We start from the raw sequence: 21,589 nt of genomic DNA on the forward strand, positions 1-21,589 counted from the left end.
CCAAATGTGGCACTTACCCAAATCACAGAACAGATAACATCAAAGAGGGGCATGGCAAAGCATACTTTTGATAACCTCAGATTACCCTCATCCTCAAGCATGGAGAAGGTATCACTCTCCACCCCTAACGGTTGATTTCATTGTACTGACTTAGCCTTCAGACTTCATAAAACCCCTGGCACTTTTCAAAGCCTCATGGATAAAGTTTTGTAATGTTACATCTGATACTCGGCTGCAGATACATGTCAGTCATCGACAGCACTATTATTGAGTGTTGAGTGATAAAAAAAGCATGATTGAAACAACTTCTGCCAACCCTTGGTGATAACTTTTTTCTTTGAATCACTCTGCCAAGTTATTCTTGAGCTGTGGTCACTTTTGGGGAGATAGTACAAGGTTAATTCACTCTACCCCCTCCCCAAGACTAGCACACATAACATTTGTGCTTCTCATCAATATTAAGCAGTACTAAACAAAATTCCCTACCTCTGGAAGGATAGAAATGCCAATCTGTGATTGTCCTGAGAGTTTACAGACATACCTCTCAAACTACTAGCTCTAGAAATCTTGACAAAGCATAAAACATTAGGGGGATAAGGGCCCAAAAATAGAGACAGATTTTAAATATTTTAAATATTGCTCTTATAAACTTAGAATTTTGCTACAGTAACAGGATTTTTATTGACATGCATTTTTCTGAATGATGTGAAGTCAAATGCACATCATTATTGTCTGACGTTAATCCCCAGTGGTGTGACAGAAAATCACAAATTTTATGAGGAGCGAGAGAAAAATATGAAGCAAAAATCTGGACATTATGTAAGTTAAAAAAAAAAAAAACAAATTTGACATTGCCGAAACTTGAAATCATGAATGGAGATTGCGATGCATAGTCTGAAACCAGGTGCTCTATTTAAATACTAAATTTTAATAAACAAATGCTATTACCAAAAATATTGGGGTTACTTACTAGATATAATTCTTGACAAATAAAATTCGCCCACAAATTGACATGAAAAGCTAACATTTTAATAAGAAATGAATGTAATATAATCAGTTTTCTTGCATCTTCCCCTTCTCTTAGTATATGTGTATCTAGATATTTCCCCTAACCATACAATGAATGGTTGAATTTCTGTCTTTACTTTCTATATAGACTATCCCCATTCAACTATCCCTTATGAGACCAAATGAACATAAGAATTCTCATACTCTACTTGATGATGTAGTGACTTCTAGTGTATATATTGTATCTCTCTCTCTCTCTCTATATATATATATATATATATAAATAATTTTCTCGAAACAAGATTGTTGTCTGTTTTCTTTAGATATGTATTTGCATTGTTTATTTGTGTTTTTGAGTTATTGTATTGTTATTATTATTTGGAAAAAAAAGAAAACTGAAATAAAGAGATTTTGGAAAAAAAATGCTAAATTTTAATGCTGAAATGTACGGCTTATAACGCTTCTTAATCGAGACTGCAGTACAGTGAGGCTCGGGAAATTTACCCTTTTCCTTAGTGTAATGCGATCTCGGAGTTGGTATATATAATTTGCAGGGGGTGTGGGGGGGTGCATCCCCCCTGCAAAGACAATTAATAGGGTATAATTTTTTGTTAAATTATTAGTTTAAATGGAGTAGCTGTTTTTTGTGTGTACACAGTGATCTCCAATCAGAATCTCATAATGCTGTTTGACATGCTCAGTTGGTGGTTTGTTGTTTCAAGTTTCAGCAATGTCAATTTTCACTCTTTTAAATATGATCTTTTCATCTCATTGTTGTGAAATTCAGTCTTCTGTACTTTCAATAATGTAATAGGGATCCGTTTACAGATAGTTTCCTTGCAAATGTTCCTCCTTCCAAGACAGGCATTTAAATTGTTTCACTTTTATATGGCACAAAATTGAAAAACAATGTTTTCTTTTACAAATAAGAGTCTCTTTTAGCTTGCTCACTAATTATCCATTACTCTTTAGACCCTTTAGTGTTATCACATTTTACTATTTTCAGTGTAATGTGCTTATATTACAGCATAAACTCTACCAGACATTTTGTTTCTATACACCATCCCTGGGAGTCATAATGCTTAGTGAAATACATAAATCTTAAATCCACAGGTTTCCATATTAAGGTAAACCTGTGTCATTCAGAGATTACTCTGCTGCCACTGTTTTCCACTGGCAGTGGTTGTAGCACAGACAAAGTTCTCCCTGCTGCATGCAAATATGACAGTCCAGGGGAGTAGATAATGCAAATTAATCACATGCTCTCTCCAGGAAATGGTGCTGGCAGTGGATTAATATAGTTACGTGATTCTTTTGCTGAGGACATGGCACTCATCCATAGAAGGGACTGCTACAGCTTCTACTGTCACTATAGGTAGATACACAGAGTTATGAGTGTAGGGCTGCAGGTGTGTGTGTGTGTGTCTGGATAGTCTCCCTGTGTAAGATAAGTACAGGAAGTCAGCCGTGAGCATGTGTGTATGTTTGTGTGTGTGTGTGTGTGTGTGTGTGTGTGTGTGTGTGTGTGTGTGTGTGTGTGTGTGTGTGTGTGTTCATGCATGCACGTGTCTGTCTGTCTATCACTGTCTGGGAGTGTGCATGTATATTCATGTGTATGTGTGTTGCAGCATGCCTGCAAGTGTGTCAATTAGTGTTTCCATGACTGTCATCACGTGTGCAGGGACTTGTTTGTGGCTGCTTTGGTGAGTGAGTGAGTGAGTGAGTGAGTGAGTGAGTGAGTGAGTGAGTGAGTGAGTGAGTGAGTGAGTGAGCGAGTGTGTGCGTGTGTGTGTGTGTGTATCGGTGTGAGAGAGTCTGTGCTTGGGTATCTAAACAAGTGTGTGCATACATGTAAGGAGGTTCCAGTATTACCATAATGCGTGGGCTTGTAGTGACAACACTAACAAGGTCAGGTCTGACAGAGGAGTGTTCTACTCAGAGACATGCTAATTAGCCATTAATGAAGTGTTTCTCGATGCAGCGTTATCTTAGCTGTGAATCAGATATTCTTGCTGTGTCATTCTAACATGTTAGCCAATCAGTGCTGGTGGTCAGATTATCTCTGAATCTCAAGCATATCTATGTGATAAGGCCAGAAATAAGTAATTCAAAATCTGCTTCATATCAGCTCTTGTGAATGAACTCATAACATCTGTTTGCTCCTCCAGGGTCACTGCAATTTTCCTAAGTTCAAGGATCAGCCATCTTCAAACAAGATTACTACTTTAACTTGAACATCCAAGCATTCTATACAACAACATCTTCACTTTAAAAATTTTAAATATGTTTTTTTCACAGAAATTAAAAAAGAAATCTGGAATGCTAGTTATATAACACAGCTGTTTTAGAGCAAACATTTTAACTCGGATAAGAACTTTACTCATTTTGTTTTGTTTTTTTTTGCAACTTCTACTGCACAGATCCAAAGAGTTCAACACAAAACAACACATCATCTAAACCAGCCAAGCCAACTGAAACAGGTAAACTGTGCTTTTTTAACAGAAAAAAGTGGAATGCCCTACAAAAAGGTTTTAAAAATGGCAATTTAAAATTCCTGGTTTATATTATGCAAACTGTCTTACCTTTGACCAGTAATGACTGACATCATCTTCAATACAATGTGGGATTAATCAATGGAATGTATGAAGAAAAGAAAATACTAAAGTATTTCAGCATACACATATTTGTTTCCTATGCTTTCAAAAAAGACTTATTCAAACAGCTTCATACTGACATTCTCCAAAATTCGTAAGGTCTTCTCACAGTCATTAAGGTTATTTACACCATTCAGCTCTACTCAGTGGCATATCGCCTGTTCAGAGGCGATCTGTGCCTGACGTATAAAGCCATGTCCAACCCGGAATTAATGGACATGCTGCACCTCAGAAAATCCAAATCCCATCGAGCTACGCGCTCGAGAGACTTGAACCTCAGCACTGAAATAAATAGGATATGCTGGAGGGACAAATTCATAACCTAGAGGCTCCCTTCACTCTGGAATAAAATCCCAGTCCAGGTTAGGCAGAGTCCCTCATTGACTCTCTTCAAGAGGAATCTTGATGAGTGGATGGGAGATCGTAGGTTTACCCCGGCTATCACTTCTGTGTCACTGTTAGACAGAGGCACAGTATACTAACCTCGAAAAAGGGCATAGCAAAATAAATTTAAAATGGGTGGCGAAAGCCAAACACATTCTGGCTAGGCTTATAAATGCCCTAGGGCAGATAGCCTAGTATGAACCTATGAACCTATGAACTTCTCACTTTTGAATAGCAAACTGTCCCTCTGTTCCACCACTCGCTTTATCTGTTTGGTCTTCCCTTCTCATGCCAGCCACTGATGTGTTCTACTTTTAAGTCTTATATAATTTTTCTTACATGCCATGTTACAGCAGAAAGAACGCAGTCTGTGTATTTTCAGTGAATCTGTTTTCATGTCTTTGAGTTTAGTCTTTTACAAAAGCATTTCAAGACATATATATTTTTCTTACAATGACAGCTTTACAACTTATAAATGTATACTATGAAGACTAACAAAAAGTCGGTGCCCTCTACACATGACCTCACCGATAACACCAGAAAACACATAGCAACAGCCTATTTAATCGCATCCCTTCTCTATGGATCTCCCACTTTTTTCAGCTTACAAGCTAGCCAGACCTGCCTCCTTGAGTAATACTACAACAAAGTAACAGAATCTGCATGTAATATACCTTACAAATCATACCACTGTTTTGGCTCTAAAACAATTAGACACTGTGTTAAATTTATACAGAACTCTGCACACTGTGAATACAATTTCAACTCTTATAACTAAGCAGTTTTAAATGCCATGTTAGACTGACATTTAACACTTGTCTATAAACTGATACCGCTAGTGGAGCTTTTCTCCCCAGGTTTCTGCTGAAAGGTGCTTTGCCCAGGTGAACAATCTTGGTAAACAAATGGAAGCAAGCAACTTAATATATAAATAAATTCTCTATTCTGTCACACTGATTTGCAGGGCCAGTGGTACCGTAAACATCTGATCAACAGATTTCAATAATTTTTACAAAATAAAAGAGTGATGGAAGATACTGCTTCTATGGAACCTTGCTCCACATGACATAAAGCAGAGTATTTCTCTTATCATATTCAAAGGTAATATGGATGGATGAATGAATGCGTAATGGCAAATTAACCCCCAATTCAGTACCCCTGTCCCTGTTGGATAGGGGAAACAACTAAATGTCCCAAAGTATCCTTGTTCAGCACATCTCTAGGTTATTTGTATGGAAAATATAATGGCTAAAAAAACACTGGAATATAAGATTAGACTTCTTATGATCCTTACAGATCAATAGCCTAAGAAGTATCGGTGCTTATGTATTATCGCAATTAGATTTTCGTGTTTGTGAATTTCGGATACTTCGGTAGAGACGAGGCCAAGAAACACTGCACAGTGGTAATCACAGTGTTTACTGCTGTGGAATAACTATGCATTAGCTTGGGGAAAAGAAACATTTCAGAAAACCCTCCTCCTGTTTTTGCATACATTACACACGCACGCTCGAATCGTCATGCCTGCTACCGTACTGACGAATGGATTATTTTCACTGAGTGGAAGGAATCCATGGAGAAGGCAAGCACACAAAGATATGAAGGATGGTTTTGGTTAATGTTGCATTTTTAACACTGTCTAAACATATGATCAGATCCCACTGAAAAAGCATGCTACATGTCACAAAAGACAGGAAGAATCGTATCATCAAGCTGTTTCCTGAAATGGTCTTAATAGGTTTATTCAGGAACTGACCTTATATCTTTCATTTTGTGCAAACTGTGGACATCGCTTCCCAAACGGGGACAGTTTCTTAGCAACTTTATTGAAAATCTTGACACACAAACTAGGGAAGGCAGCAATCCTTGAACTTCAGATATTTAAATGTTAGAAAGTTACAGGGTGTTTTTTGTGAGTCACTTTCCATTCGCTGAGGGTAGATGATCTTGATAGCTGATTACGGGTTCCTGATTAATCCTACTAAAAACAGTACGGAAGACATGTTACTGGGTGATGCTGCACTTCTTCCTGTCATTACTGCCATGTTTGGACCTGAACCTATGTTTAAAATTTGTTAAAAATAAAAAGTGAAGCAAAAGCATAATTCCTGTGTTTGTGCCTTTTTATGTGGGGGAAACTGGAGAGCAATTGCAGTGAGTAAGACAGCAGACCTGACAGTTGAAGCTTGTGTGCACTTTACTGCGAGCTACAGGACATGTTGGCAGTAAAGTGCATACCTAAACAGCGACATTAGTTTACTCATTTTTTACTGATAACCCTGCCTAAAACAACCTTCAGTGTGAAAGAAAACCCATTGTCACACCATTATCGGTTACATTTCCACACTGGGAAGCAACCATTATTTTCGTGAAAATCTGGTTGCGGTAATATGTAAGTACCGAAGTATCTATGAACCTCTAACTAGTTTTGCAGTTAAGCAGATCACACATACACAAGATAGAACCTCTACTGGAAATTTTGATACTTGTAATTTTAGTACTGTGGATTGTACTACCATTCACTCAGGCCAGTAACTCATGCTAATTCAGGTTAAGTTTTGTCTGCACACGGAAAATTTATTAAGCAGAAATTGCCTCTAAGTTATGTGTACAACTAGGTCTTATATAAGATACTGAACATCTTTATTAATTTCAACATTGCCACAGAGTTAAGCTTTGGATGCTTTAATTATATTAATTTGTTAATAACTAGAGTAGCCTAGCAGCTATTTCTTTTTCTAGGTAAAATAGCTACCCAGGTTTTGTAAAACAGGGATAAATGCAGCAAAATAAGGTGTGTTTCATTAGAGTGAATGTAGCAGCCAAAGAAAGCACTATATTTAATACATAGCCACCTTACAATGTTGTTTTGGAAAACATGGCTTAACATGAATTTGGATATGCATTTTAATTCTGAGAGAAAAGCATAACTGACCATCACAGTGTTTTTCTCAGGTTCACAAACAGTCAAAAATTCATATCCAAAACTTTTAGGATATGTCTGTACTAAAAATGTAATTAATGAAAAATAGCTGAGTTATGTTAAATTACGTTCCATTTGTTAACCTGAGTGCAGATAAGTGGCATTCTTTCCCCATGGTGGATTCGCCAGCAGAAGACAATCATTGTAGCCAAGTGATTTTAAGTACTGCATCTTGCAGAATTTCTTGAAACCCATTTTTGAAACATGAAAAATTGTTATGAAAGATGACTAGATTCTAATACTCTGATATCCAATATGTTTTCTGCACAATCTATCTCAGCATGTGAAAGTCTGATACTTCAATTAAGGATCAGAATGTCTGATTTCAATAGTTCATATAATCTGTTGTACGGAAATTCTGAGCAAGGCATACATGCATGTGTGGGTGTGGGTGTATGTGTGGGTGTATGTGTGCGTGTGTGTGTGTGCGCGTGTGTGTGTGTGTGTGTGTGTGTGTGTGTGTGTGTGTGTGTGTGTGTGTGAGTGAAAGGGAAGCATAATTTGGTCATTATTCTTTATATTGCTTTATTCTATAGCAATGCACTATAAGATAAAAACAGCAAAACATCACAAACTTTTTATCTATCTATCTATCTATATATATATATATATATATATATATATATATATATATGTGTGTGTGTGTGTGTGTGTACATGTATGTGTGGGTGTGTGTGTGTGTGTGTGTATATATATATATATATATATATATATATATATATATATATATGTAAAAATGGTTTCACGTCATATACTCAAAATGCTGAAATCCCAAAATTCAGCATTTAGAGTGCATGAAGTCAAAACCATCACAACTCTGAAACCCCAGGAAGCCGAAATCACAAACCCGAACACACATACACTATACCACACTCAAACCAAAACACCTACACCATAAAAAACAGAAACACAATAAAGCAACACACATACACATACCTATACTAAACAGAAGATGGGGTGCAAGCCATCCTGCACCCCCAAGGGGAGCGCTGCACCCCTCTCACAGGCCCCTACTTATATATACTAACTCCGAAATCGCACAGAGAAAAAAAACAAAACTCAAACACACACATTCTACAGTCCCTCGCGCACACACACAAACACACACACATCACACATACACATACGTTACAAAAACGCTCACATACACTCACTCACCTGAAAGTCCGAACACAAACATCCCAAACAAACACTTCCCATAATGTAGCATCACTGCATAAGGGCGGATTCGACATACTTGCATTCGTGCTTATGCACTTTGGCTAATCTCAAGTTTCGGCTTCATACACTCGAAATGCTGAATTTTGGGATTTCAGCATTTTGAGTATATGAAGTGAAACCGTATATATATATATATATATATATATATATATATATATATATATATGTATACAAATTATACCATCAAATATCAAATGCTTTAAAGACTGATTGCAAAATACTTATCATAGTACGCAAAATAAAATAAAACACCTTCTACTAATTAAATATATGAACTACCAGATCGCACAATAGCAGGGTTAGGGCAAATTCCCTGAACCCACTGCAATCCGATCTAAATAAAAGCAGCCAGCAGACTGAAAAACAAAGAAAAAAAAGAGTATCCCTTTCCTGAACATTCGCTCTTATAAGCTCCGGCAAAGAGAATTTATCATCTTTACCCATAGATATATATATGTATATATATATATATATATATATATATATATATATATATATATATATGTGTGTGTGTGTGTGTGTGTTTGTGTGTGTGTGTGTGTGCGTGATGTATTACAGGCATACACATGCATACTTGTGTGTGTGTGTGTGTGTGTGTGGACAGATGCAGAGAGTGCTATTTATCCAATATTCTGTTTGCAATTCTACACTACAGTAATGTACTATATGATAAAATAGTACGAGTTCTGTACTTTCTATTACCACATGTGCTGTAAATATTTCCTTGTAGTACTGACTTATCTGTGTCACAATGGTTGCTATAATATCTTGTCTATAAAGGCAAGAGAGCATAACAAGCTGTGTGCCATAGCCACAGTACAATTACTGTAAAAAGATATTACACGACACAGTTGCCAATTTTGCTCCACCATAAATTATAACATGACTGCATAATTACTATAGCACAGCAGGGAATTCAGGCACCCAGGAATTGCATATCCTATATTTGTGCAAATATGGTGAGGAGTTAAGATCCTCCACATAATTTTTATGTAGTGACATTATTCTATGTAGCAAATGCATTCAAAATGTGGTGAAACTTTCCATGTCACCCAAACATCTTTTCTAACAAAAGTGAAAGTATTTATAACATTGAATAACAGTAATATGTCATACTAAATTCCATTAGTGCTGCAAAGCACTTCGGTATTCCCTGACCATAAGCCCCAAGTATGACTTTTTATCAAAGGTCCTGTCTGTCTGCTTGCTGGTTAAGAAAAATGCATTTCAAAAATACTGCCGAAAATGTTAGTAATGTGAATGGTATTGCTGTTGCTCCAAGGAAAATATGAGTAAAAGTGTGTTGTATGTAACCTCATATTGTGCTGGTGCCCCGGTATTGTTTCTGGACCAAATGTATTGTTTTTTAGTTTTTATTATTTATGCCTTGTTAGCCAGCTTAGTTCCCCTGGGCTACTGGCCTCTTTTCAGGGAAGACCTGAGGTGGTGTTAATATCACTTGTGGAAATTTGGCTAGGTGATCAAGGAACTTCCACTATTCTTTACAATAGATGACTTGGGATCTTTTATTTCCACCTGAACTACCACCAAATCAAGCAGATGGGACCTTGGTTAAATATCTCATCTGAAGGACTAATTAAAAGGTTTTGCCCTAGAATGCTACATGGGGATATTAGCCCCATTGCCCAAGCTTTATAATGTAGCAAGTTTTTGCTGCAGTATCTTGGTTAAGTACTACACTTTCCTGGCACAGCAAATGTTGGGATTAATTCCACCAGGTTTTAGCTACTGCTCATGATAGTTCAATGTATTTGTCCTGTATTCAGGGCAGAAAGCATTTTACATCTAATATGCAACAGTTTTCACATCAGCACGTAAGTATGACCCAGTCAGTTATGAAAAATTCTGAATTCCTTAGGGAATGTATATCAGGATAACTTAAATATTAGTAGATCTGAAACTCCAATATACCATTAACATCTACTACCAACAAATCCAAGAACATTAATATTCTGAGAGCATCAAATGTGTTTTTTTAAGTGTTATGGTCTTCCATTTTTTTTTTCCCAAATATAGGTGAAGAGAAGCAACCAAAAGAAAGCTACACAACTTCTACACCAATACAAAAGACTAAAACAGGTAAACATAGTTTTAAAAGTAGAAAGCAGCATCCTGGATAAGTACTGAACTTTGCTATCACACATGTGCTGGGATTAACTCTGCCAGTTCTTAGCAGGCTTCTGCTCCTGCTAGTTCAGTATACTTGTCCTTATTAAGAGAATAAACCATCTTCTAAATGATTGTTAACCATATAACATGATCTCTCAAGTGTGTCCCATGTAATTGTGACTACGATTTAAATTTTTAGAGAAACTGTGCCCACATATCTTAAAATGTCTAGACTAACTCAAAAGACTAAAAGGTTAATTCAGTTTAACAATATGAACAAAAATATTGTTTAAAATGTGATTTATGGACTGGTGGGGCATTTTAGCAGAATGAATCTTGAAGAAGGGCAGTATAGTGGTATAATGTTTTACCACTGCTATTTCTCAGCACCTGGTTCTTTGTGCAGTCTCTGGATGGGGAAGCTTCTGTGTGGAGTTTGCACATTTTTCCTGTGTCTGAGAATGTGTTTGCTGAAGACTATGGTTCATTCTCACAACTTAAAATTAAAAGGTGTATCAGTGTGGACTGGCCAAGTTCCCAACTCTCCCTAGGATTTGTCTGTGTGTGTGTGTGTGTGTGTGTGTGTGTGTGTGTGTGTGTGTGTGTGTGTGTGAGTGTATCTGTATGACTGTCTGGGAGTGTGCATGCATATTTAAGGGTGTGTGGGTGTATGAGTGTTGCAGCATGCCTGCAACTGTGAGAGTTACTGTTTCAATGACTGTCAGCATGTGTATAGGCACTTGTTTGTGGATGCTTTGCTGTTTGAGTGAGTGAGTAAGTGTGTGTGTGTGTGTGTGTGTGTGTGTGTGTGTGTGTGTGTGTGTGTGTGTGTGTGGCTGTATGAATGACTGGGAGTATACATATTCATGGGTGAGCACGTGTGTGTGTGTGTATGTGTGTGCGCGCGTGTGTAACAGAGTGTGTCTGTGCTTGGGTATCTAAACAAGTGTGTGCATACATGTAAGGAGGTTCCAGTATTACCATAATGTGTGAGCTTGTAGTGACAACACTACCAAGTTCAGGTCTGACACAGCAGTGTTCTACTCACAGACATGCTAATTAGCCATTAATGAAGTGTTTCTATATGCAGCTTTATCTCAACTGTGAATCAGACATTCTTGCTGTCTCATTCTAACTGACCCACATGTTAGCCAATCAGCGCTGATGGTCAGATTATCTCTGAATCTCAAGCATATCTATGTGATAAGGCCAGAAATAAGTAAGTCAAAATCTCTACTAAGGTATCAACTATTGTGAATGAACTCATAGCATTTGCTTGCTCCTCCAGGGTCACTGCAGTTGCCCTAAATTCAAGGATCACCCATGTTCAAACAAGGTTACTACTATAACTTGAACATCCAAGCATTCCATATCCAAACATCTTCACTTTAAAATTTTTAAATATGTTTTTTTCACAGAAATTAAAAAAAAGAAATCTGGAATGCTAGTTATATAACACAGCTGTTTTAGAGCAAACATTTTAACTTGGATAAGAGCTTTACTCATTTTGGGTTTTTTTTTTTTTTTGCAACTTGTACTGCACAGATCCAAAGAGTTTAACACAAAACAACGCATCGTCTAAACCTGTCAAGCCAACTGAAACAGGTAAACTGTGCTTTTTTTATCAGAAAAAGTAGAATGCCCTACAAAAAGGTTTTAAAAATGGCAATTTAAAATTCCTGGTTTATATTATGCAAGCTGTCTTATCTTTGACCAGTAATGACTGACATCTTCTTCAATACTATGTAGGATTAATCAATGGAATGTATGAAGAAAAGAAAATACTAAAGTATTTCAGCATACACATATTTGTTTCCTATGCTTTCAAACAAGACTTATTCAAACAGCTTCATACTGACATTCTCCAAAATTCGTAAGGTCTTCTCACAGTCATTAAGGTTATTTAAAATATTCACTTCTCACTTTTGAATAGCAAACTGTCCATCTGTTCCACCACTCCCTTTATCTGTTTGGTCTTCCCTGCTCATGCCAGCCACTGATGTGCTCCACTTTTAAGTCTTATATAATCTTTCATACATACCTTTTTCAGCAGAAACAACACAGTCTGTGTATTTTCAGTGACTCTGTTTTCATGTCTTTGAGTTTAGTCTTTTATAAAGAATTTCAAGGCACATATATTTTTCTTGCAGTGACAGCTTTACAACTAATAAATTTATACCATGAAGACCAACAAAAAGTCGGTGCCTCTACACATGACCTCACCGATAACACCAGAAAACACATAGCAGCAGCCTATTTACTCTCATCCCTTCTCTATGATCTCCCACTTTTTTCAGCTTACAAGCTAGCCAGACCTGCCTCCTTGAGTAATACTACAACAAAGTAACAGAATCTGCATGTAATATACCTTACAAATCATACCACTGTTTTGGCTCTAAAACAATTAGACACTGTGTTAAATTTATACTGAACTCTGCACACTGTGAATACAATTTCAACTCCTATAACTAAGCAGTTTTAAATGCCATGTTAGACTGACATTTAACACTTGTCTATAAACTGATACCGCTAGTGGAGCTTTTCTCCCCAGGTTTCTGCTGAAAGGTGCTTTGCCCAGGTGAACAATCTTGGTAAACAAATGGAAGCAAGCAACTTAATATATAAATAAATTCTCTATTCTGTCACACTGATTTGCAGGGCCAGTGGTATCGTAAACATCTGATCAACAGATTTCAATAATTTTTACAAAATAAAAGAGTGATGGAAGATATTGCTTCTATGGAACCTTGCTCCACATGACATAAAGCAGAGTATTTCTCTTATCATATTCAAAGGTAATATGGATGGATGAATGAATGCGTAATGGCAAATTCACCCCCAATTCAGTACCCCTGTCCCTCTTGGATAGGGGAAACAACTAAATGTCCCAAAATATCCTTGTTCAGCACATCTCTAGGTTATTTGTATGGAAAATATAATGGCTAAAAAAACACTGGAATATAAGATTAGACTTCTTATGATCCTTACAGATCAATAGCCTAAGAAGTATCGGTGCTTATGTATTATCGCAATTAGATTTAAGTGTTTGTGAATTTCGGATACTTCGGTAGAGACGTGGCCAAGAAACACTGCACAGTGGTAATCACAGTGTTTACTGCTGTGGAATAACTATGCATTAGCTTGGGGAAAAGAAACATTTCAGAAAACCCTCCTCCTGTTTTTGCATACATTACACACGCACGCTCGAATCGTCATGCCTGCTACCGTACTGACGAATGGATTATTTTCACTGAGTGGAAGGAATCCGTGGAGAAGGCAAGCACACAAAGATATGAAGGATGGTTTTGGTTAACGTTGCATTTTTAACACTGTCTAAACATATGATCAGATCCTACTGAAAAAGCATGCTACATGTCACAAAAGACAGGAAGAATCGTATCATCAAGCTGTTTCCTGAAATGGTCTTAATAGGTTTATTCAGGAACTGACCTTATATCTTTCATTTTGTGCAAACTGTGGACATCGCTTCCCAAACGGGGACAGCTTCTTAGCAACTTTATTGAAAATCTTGACACACAAACTAGGGAAGGCAGCAATCCTTGAACTTCAGATATTTAAATGTTAGAAAGTTACAGGGTGTTTTTTGTGAGTCACTTTCCATTCGCTGAGGGTAGATGATGTTGATAGCTGATTACGGGTTCCTGATTAATCCTACTAAAAACAGTACGGAAGACATGTTACTGGCTGATGCTGCACTTCTTCCTGTCATTACTGCCATGTTTGGACCTGAACCTATGTTTAAAATTTGTTAAAAATAAAAAGTGAAGCAAAAGCATAATTCCTGTGTCTGTGCCTTTTTATGTGGGGGAAACTGGAGAGCAATTGCAGTGAGGAAGACAGCAGACCTGACAGTTGAAGCTTGTATGCACTTTACTGCGAGCTACAGGACATGTTGGCGGTAAAGTGCATACCTAAACAGCGACATTAGTTTACTCATTTTTTACTGATAACCCTGCCTAAAACAACCTTCAGTGTGAAAGAAAACCCATTGTCACACCATTATCGGTTACATTTCCACACTGGGAAGCAACCATTATTTTCGCGAAAATCTGATTGCGGTAATATGTAAGTACCAAAGTATCTATGAACCTCTAACTAGTTTTGCAGTTAAGCAGATCACACATACACAAGATAGAACCTCTACTGGAAATTTTGATACTTGTAATTTTAGTACTGTGGATTGTACTACCATTCACTCAGGCCAGTAACTCATGCTAATTCAGGTTAAGTTTTGTCTGCACACGGAAAATTTATTAAGCAGAAATTGCCTCTAAGTTATGTGTACAACTAGGTCTTATATAAGATACTGAACATCTTTACTAATTTCAACATTGCCACAGAGTTAAGCTTTGGATGCTTTAATTATATTAATTTGTTAATAACTAGAGTAGCCTAGCAGCTATTTCTTTTCTAGGTAAAATAGCTACCCAGGTTTTGTAAAACAGGGATAAATGCAGCAAAATAAGGTGTGTTTCATTAGAGTGAATGTAGCAGCCAAAGAAAGCACTATATTTAATACATAGCCACCTTACAATGTTGTTTTGGAAAACATGGCTTAACATGAATTTGGATATGCATTTTAATTCTGAGAGAAAAGCATAACTGACCATCACAGTGTTTTTCTCAGGTTCACAAACAGTCAAAAATTCATATCCAAAACTTTTAGGATATGTCTGTACTAAAAAATGTAATTAATGAAAAATAGCTGAGTTATGTTAAATTACGTTCCATTTGTTAACCTGAGTGCAGGTAAGTGGCATTCTTTCCCCATGGTGGATTCGCCAGCAGAAGACAATCATTGTAGCCAAGTGATTTTAAGTACTGCATCTTGCAGAATTTCTTGAAACCCATTTTTGAAACATGAAAAATTGTTATGAAAGATGACTAGATTCTAATACTCTGATATCCAATATGTTTTCTGCACAATCTATCTCAGCATGTGAAAGTCTGATACTTCAACTAAGGATCAGAATGTCTGATTTCAATAGTTCATATAATCTGTTGTACGGAAATTCTGAGAAAGGCATACATGCATGTGTGGGTGTGGGTGTATGTGTGGGTGTATGTGTGCGTGTGTGTGTGTGTGTGTGTGTGCATATATATGTGAGTGAAAGGGAAGCATAATTTGGTCATTATTCTTTATATTGCTTTATTCTATAGCAATGCACTATAAGATAAAAACAGCAAAACATCACAAACTTTTTATCTATCTATCTATATATATATATATCTATATATATATATATATATATATATATATATATATATGTGTGTGTGTGTGTATATATATATGTATATATATATATATATATATATATATATATATATGTAAAAATGGTTTCACGTCATATACTCAAAATGCTGAAATCCCAAAATTCAGCATTTAGAGTGCATGAAGTCAAAACCATCACAACTCTAAAACCCCAGGAAGCCGAAATCACAAACCCGAACACACATACACTATACCACACTCAAACCAAAACACCTACACCATATAAAATAGAAACAATAAAGCAACACACATACACATACCTATACTAAACAGAAGATGGGGTGCAAGCCATCCTGCACCCCCAAGGGGAGCGCTGCACCCCTCTCACAGGCCCCTACTTATATATACTAACTCCGAAATCGCACAGAGAAAAAAAACAAAACTCAAACACACACATTCTACAGTCCCTCGCGCACACACACAAACACATACACACACACATCACACATACACATACGTTACAAAAATGCTCACATACACTCACTCACCTGTAAGTCCGAACACAAACATCCCAAACAAACACTTCCCATACTGTAGTGTCACTGCATAAGGGCGGATTCGACATACTTGCATTCGTGCTTATGCACTTTGGCTAATCTCAAGTTTCGGCTTCATACACTCGAAATGCTGAATTTTGGGATTTCAGCATTTTGAGTATATGAAGTGAAACCGTATATATATATATATATATATATATATATATATATATATATATATATATATATATATATATATATGTATACAAATTATACCATCAAATATCAAATGCTTTAAAGACTGATTGCAAAAAACTTATCATAGTACGCAAAATAAAATAAAACACCTTCTACTAATTAAATATATGAACTACCAGATCGCACAATAGCAGGGTTAGGGCAAATTCCCTGAACCCACTGCAATCCGATCTCAATAAAAGCAGCCAGCAGACTGAAAAACAAAGAAAAAAAGAGTATCCCTTTCCTGAACATTCGCTCTTATAAGCTCCGGCAAAGAGAATTTATCAACTTTACCCATAGATATATATATGTATATATATATATATATATATATATATATATATATATATATGTGTGTGTGTGTGTGTGTGTGTGTGCACACGTGTGTGCGTGATGTATTACAGGCATACACATGCATACTTGTGTGTGTGTGTGTGTGTGTGTGTGTGTGTGTGTGTGTGGTCAGAGAGACAGATAGAGAGAGTGCTATTTATCCAATATTCTGTTTGCAATTCTACGCTACAGTAATGTACTATATGATAAAATAGTAGGAGTTCTGTACTTTCTATTACCACATGTGCTGCAAATACTTCCTTGTAGTACTGACTTATGTGTCATAATGGTTGCTATAATATCTTGTCTATAAAGGCAAGAGAGCATAACAAGCTGTGTGCCATAGCCACAGTACAATTACTGTAAAAAGATATTACACGACACAGTTGCCAATTTTGCTCCACCATAAATTATAACATGACTGCATAATTACTATAGCAAAGCAGGGAATTCAGTCACCCAGGAATTTCATATCATATATTTGTACAAATATGGTGAGGAGTTAAGATCCTCCACATAATTTGTATGTAGTGACATTATTCTATGTAGCAAATGCATTCAAAATGTGGTGAAACTTTCCATGTCCCCAAACATCTTTTCTAACAAAAGTGAAAGTATTTATAAGATTGAATAACAGTAATATGTCATACTAAATTCCATTAGTGCTGCAAATCACTTCGGTATTCCCTGACCATAAGCCTCAAGTATGACTTTTTATCAAAGGTCCTGTCTGTCTGCTTGCTGGTTAACAAAAATGCATTTCAAAAATACTGCTGAAAATGTTAGTAATGTGAATGGTATTGCTGTTGTTCCAAGGAAAATATGAGTAAAAGTGTGTTGTATGTAACCTCATACTGTGCTGGTGCCCCAGTATTGTTTCTGGACCAAATTTATTGTTTTTTAGTTTTTATTATTTATACTTTGTTAACCAGCTTAGTTCCCCTGGACTACTGGCCTCTTTTCAGGGAAGTCCTGAGGTGGTGTTAATATCACTTGTGGAAATTTGGCCAGGGCATCAAGGAACTTCCACTACTCTTTACAATAGATGCCATGGGATCTTTTATTTCCACCTGAACTACCACCAAATCAAGCAGATGGGAACTCGGTTTAACATCTCATCTGAAGGACTAACTAAAAGGTTTTGCCCTGGAATGCTACATGGAGATATTAGCCCCATTGTCCCAATGCCCAAGCTATATAATGTAGCAAGTTTTTGCTGCAGTATCTTGGTTAAGTACTACACTTTGCTGGCACAGTAAATGTTGGGATTAATTCCACCAGGTTTTAGCTACTGCTCATGATAGTTCAATATATTTGTCCTGTATTCATGGCAGAAAGCATTTTACATCTAATATGAAACAGTTTTCATATCAGTACGTAAGTATGACCCAGTCAATTATGAAAACTTCTGAATTCCTTAGGGAATGTGTATCAGGATAACTTAAATATTAGGAGAGCTGAAACTCCAATATACCATTAACATCTACTACTAACAAATCCAAGAACATTAATATTCTGAGAGCATCAAATGTGAAGTGTTAAAGTCTTCCATTTTTTTTCCAAATACAGGTGAAGAGAAGCAACCAAAAGAAAGCTACACAACTTCTACACCAATACAAAAGACTAAAACAGGTAAACATAGTTTTAACAGTAAAAAGCAGCATCCTGGATAAGTACTGAACTTTGCTATCACATAAGTGCTGGGATTAACTCTGCCAGTTCTTAGCAGGCTTCTGCTCCCGCTAGTTCAGTACACTTGCCCTTATTAAGAGAATAAACCATCTTCTAAATCACTGTTAACCATATAACATGAACTCTCAAGTGTGTCCAATGCAATTGTGACTACGATTGAAATTTTTAGAGAAACTGTGCCCGCATATCTTAAAATGTCTAGACTAATTCAAAAGACTAAAAGGTTAATTCAATTTAACAGTATGAACAACAATATTGTTTAAAATGTGATTTATGGACTAGTGGGGCATTTTAGCAGAATGAATCTTGAAGAAGGGCAGTATAGTGGTGTAATGGTTTACCACTTCTATTTCGCAGCACCTGGTTCTTTGTGCAGTCTCTGGATGGGGAAGCTTCTGTGTGGAGTTTGCACATTTTCCCTCTGTCTGAGAATGTTTTTGCTGAAGACTATGGTTCATTCTCACAACTTAAAATTAAAATGTGTATCAATGTGGACTGGCCAAGCTCCCAACTGTCCCTTAGATTTGTGTGTGTGTGTGTGTGTGTGTGTGTGTGTGTGTGTGTGCGCGCATGTATGCGTGTGTGTGTGTGTGTGTGTGTATCTGTATGACTGTCTGGGAGTGTGCATGCATATTTATGGGTGTGTGGGTGTATGAGTGTTGCAGCATGCCTGCAACTGTGAGAGTTACTGTTTCCATTACTGTCAGCATGTGTGTAGGGACTTGTTTGTGGATGCTTTGCTGTTTGAGTGAGTGAGTGAGTAAGTGTGTGTGTGTGTGTGTGTGTGTTTGTCCTGTATGAATGACTGGGAATTGTTGTTGTTTGTCTTTCGGCTTTTTCCCGGTAAGGTCTCGCCACAGCGGAATTCCGGTCAGCTAATGATTGGCAGTAGATTTTTACGAAACGCCAAGGTGCCAGCTCGACGCTCAACCTTCAACGAAGGCATGCCCATTTGCGCACGCATGTCTTTCGAACGCTACCCAACCGCGGGGAGGACATGCAGACTCCACACAGAAGGCACTCCTGGGAGTATACATGCATATTCATGGGAGAGCATGTGTGTGTGTAAAAGAGTGTGTCTGTGCTTGGGTATCTAAACAAGTGTGTGCATATATGTAAGGCGGTTCCAGTATTACCATAATGCGTGGGCTTGTAGTGACAACAATACCAAGTTCAGGTCTGACACAGCAGTGTTCTACTCAGAGACATGCTAATTAGCCATTAATGAAGTGTTTCTCTATGCAGCTTTATCTCAACTGTGAATCAGACATTCTTGCTGTCTCATTCTACCTGACCCACGTTAGCCAATCAGTGCTGGTGGTCAGATTATCTCTGAATCTCAAGCATATCTATGTGATAAGGCCAGAAATAAGTAAATCAAAATCCCTGCTTCGGTATCAACTCTTGTGAATGAACTCATAGCATTTGCTTGCTCCTCCAGGGTCACTCCAGTTGTCCTAAATTCAAGGATCAGCCATCTTCAAACAAGGTTGCTACTTTAACTTGAACATCCAAGCATTCCATACCCAAACATCTTCACTTTAAAATTTTTAAATATGTTTTTTTTTCACAGAAATTAAAAAAAGAAATCTGGAATGCTAGTTATATAACACAGCTGCTTCAGAGCAAACATTTTAACTTGGATAAGAGCTTTACTCATTTTGGGTTTTTTTTTTTTTTTGCAACTTCTACTGCACAGGTCTAAAGAGTTCAACACAAAACAATGCATCTTCTAAACCAGCCAAACCAACTAAAACAGGTATACTGTGCTTTTTGTACAGAAGAAGTGGAATGCCCTACAAAAAGGTTTTAAAAATGGCAATTTAAAATTCCTGGTTTATATTATGCAAACTGTATTACCTTTGACCAGTAATGACTGACATCTTCTTCAATACAATGTGGGATTAATCAATGGAATGTATGAAGAAAAGAAAATACTAAAGTATTTCAGCATACACATATTTGTTTCCTATGCTTTCAAACAAGACTTATTCAAACAGCTTCATACTGACATTCTCCAAAATTCGTAAGGTCTTCTCACAGTCATTAAGGTTATTTACAATATTCACTTCTCACTTTTGAATAGCAAACTGTCCATCTGTTCCACCACTCCCTTTATCTGTTTGGTCTTCCCTGCTCATGCCAGCCACTGATGTGCTCCACTTTTAAGTCTTATATAATCTTTCATACATACCTTGTTACAGCAGAAACAACACAGTCTGTGTATTTTCAGTGAATCTGTTTTCATGTCTTTGAGTTTAGTCTTTTACAAAGAATTTCAAGGCACATATATTTTTCTTGCAGTGACAGCTTTACAACTAATAAATGTATACCATGAAGACTAACTAACAAAACGTTGGTGCCCTCTATACATGACCTCACCGATAACACCAGAAAACACATAGCAACAGCCTATTTAATCGCATCCCTTCTCTATGGATCTCCCACTTTTTTCAGCTTACAAGCTAGCCAGACCTGCCTTCTTGAGTAATATTACGACAAAGTAACAGAATCTGCATGTAATATACCTTACAAATCATACCACTGTCTTGGCTCTAAAGCAATTAGACACTGTGTTAGTTTATACTGAACTGTGCACACTGTGAATACAACTTCAACTCCTATAACTAAGCAGTTTTAAATTCCATGTTAGACTAACATTTAACACTTGTCTATAAACTGATACTGCTAGTGGAGCTTTCCTCCCCAGGTTTCTGCTGAAAGGTGCTTTGCCGAGGTGAACAATCTTGGTAAACAAATGGAAGCAAGCAACTTAATATATGAATAAATTCTCTATTCTGTCACACTGATTTGCAGGGCCAAGGGTATCATAAATATGGAAGATACTGCTTGTAAGGAACCTTGCTTCACGTGACATAAAGCAGAGTACTTCTCTTATCATATTCAAAGGTAATATGGATGAATGGATGCGTAATGGCAAATTCACCCCTAATTCAGTACCCCTGTCCCTCTTGGATAGATGAAACTAAATGTCCCAAAATATCCTTGTTCAGCACATCTCTGGGTTATTTGTAAGGAAAATATAAGGGCTAAAAAACACTGGAATATAAGATTAGACTTCTTACGATCCCCACAGATCAACAGCCTAAGAAGTATCTATGAACCTCTAGCTAGTTTTGCAGTCAAGCAGGCCACACATACGCCAGACAGAAGC

General features: G+C 37.0%; 2 protein-coding genes across 7 annotated transcripts in view; one reads left to right on the forward strand and one right to left on the reverse strand.

Annotated features, from left to right (window-relative positions):
* The window catches only part of CCDC146 (coiled-coil domain containing 146), a 4,019,163-nt gene that overhangs the window by 2,737,281 nt on the left and 1,260,293 nt on the right, over window positions 1-21,589 (reverse strand). The window lies entirely within an intron of this gene.
* The window catches only part of LOC122815746 (fibrinogen beta chain-like), a 674,021-nt gene that overhangs the window by 415,812 nt on the left and 236,620 nt on the right, over window positions 1-21,589 (forward strand). For 5 of the 6 annotated variants that reach the window (XM_044088499.1, XM_044088501.1, XM_044088503.1 and 2 more), the window contains 4 exons: window positions 3,429-3,488; window positions 10,288-10,350; window positions 11,926-11,985; window positions 18,292-18,354. In XM_044088499.1, coding sequence (XP_043944434.1) covers window positions 3,429-3,488; window positions 10,288-10,350; window positions 11,926-11,985; window positions 18,292-18,354 — 246 coding nt within the window. The remainder of the gene's footprint in view (window positions 1-3,428; window positions 3,489-10,287; window positions 10,351-11,925; window positions 11,986-18,291; window positions 18,355-21,589) is intronic. The other variant, XM_044088500.1, reaches the window with a different exon arrangement.

This window comes from Protopterus annectens, chromosome 11.part0 (genome assembly GCF_019279795.1).
Source record: "Protopterus annectens isolate FY-2018-M chromosome 11.part0, PAN1.0, whole genome shotgun sequence".
Lineage (NCBI taxonomy): Eukaryota > Metazoa > Chordata > Ceratodontiformes > Protopteridae > Protopterus > Protopterus annectens.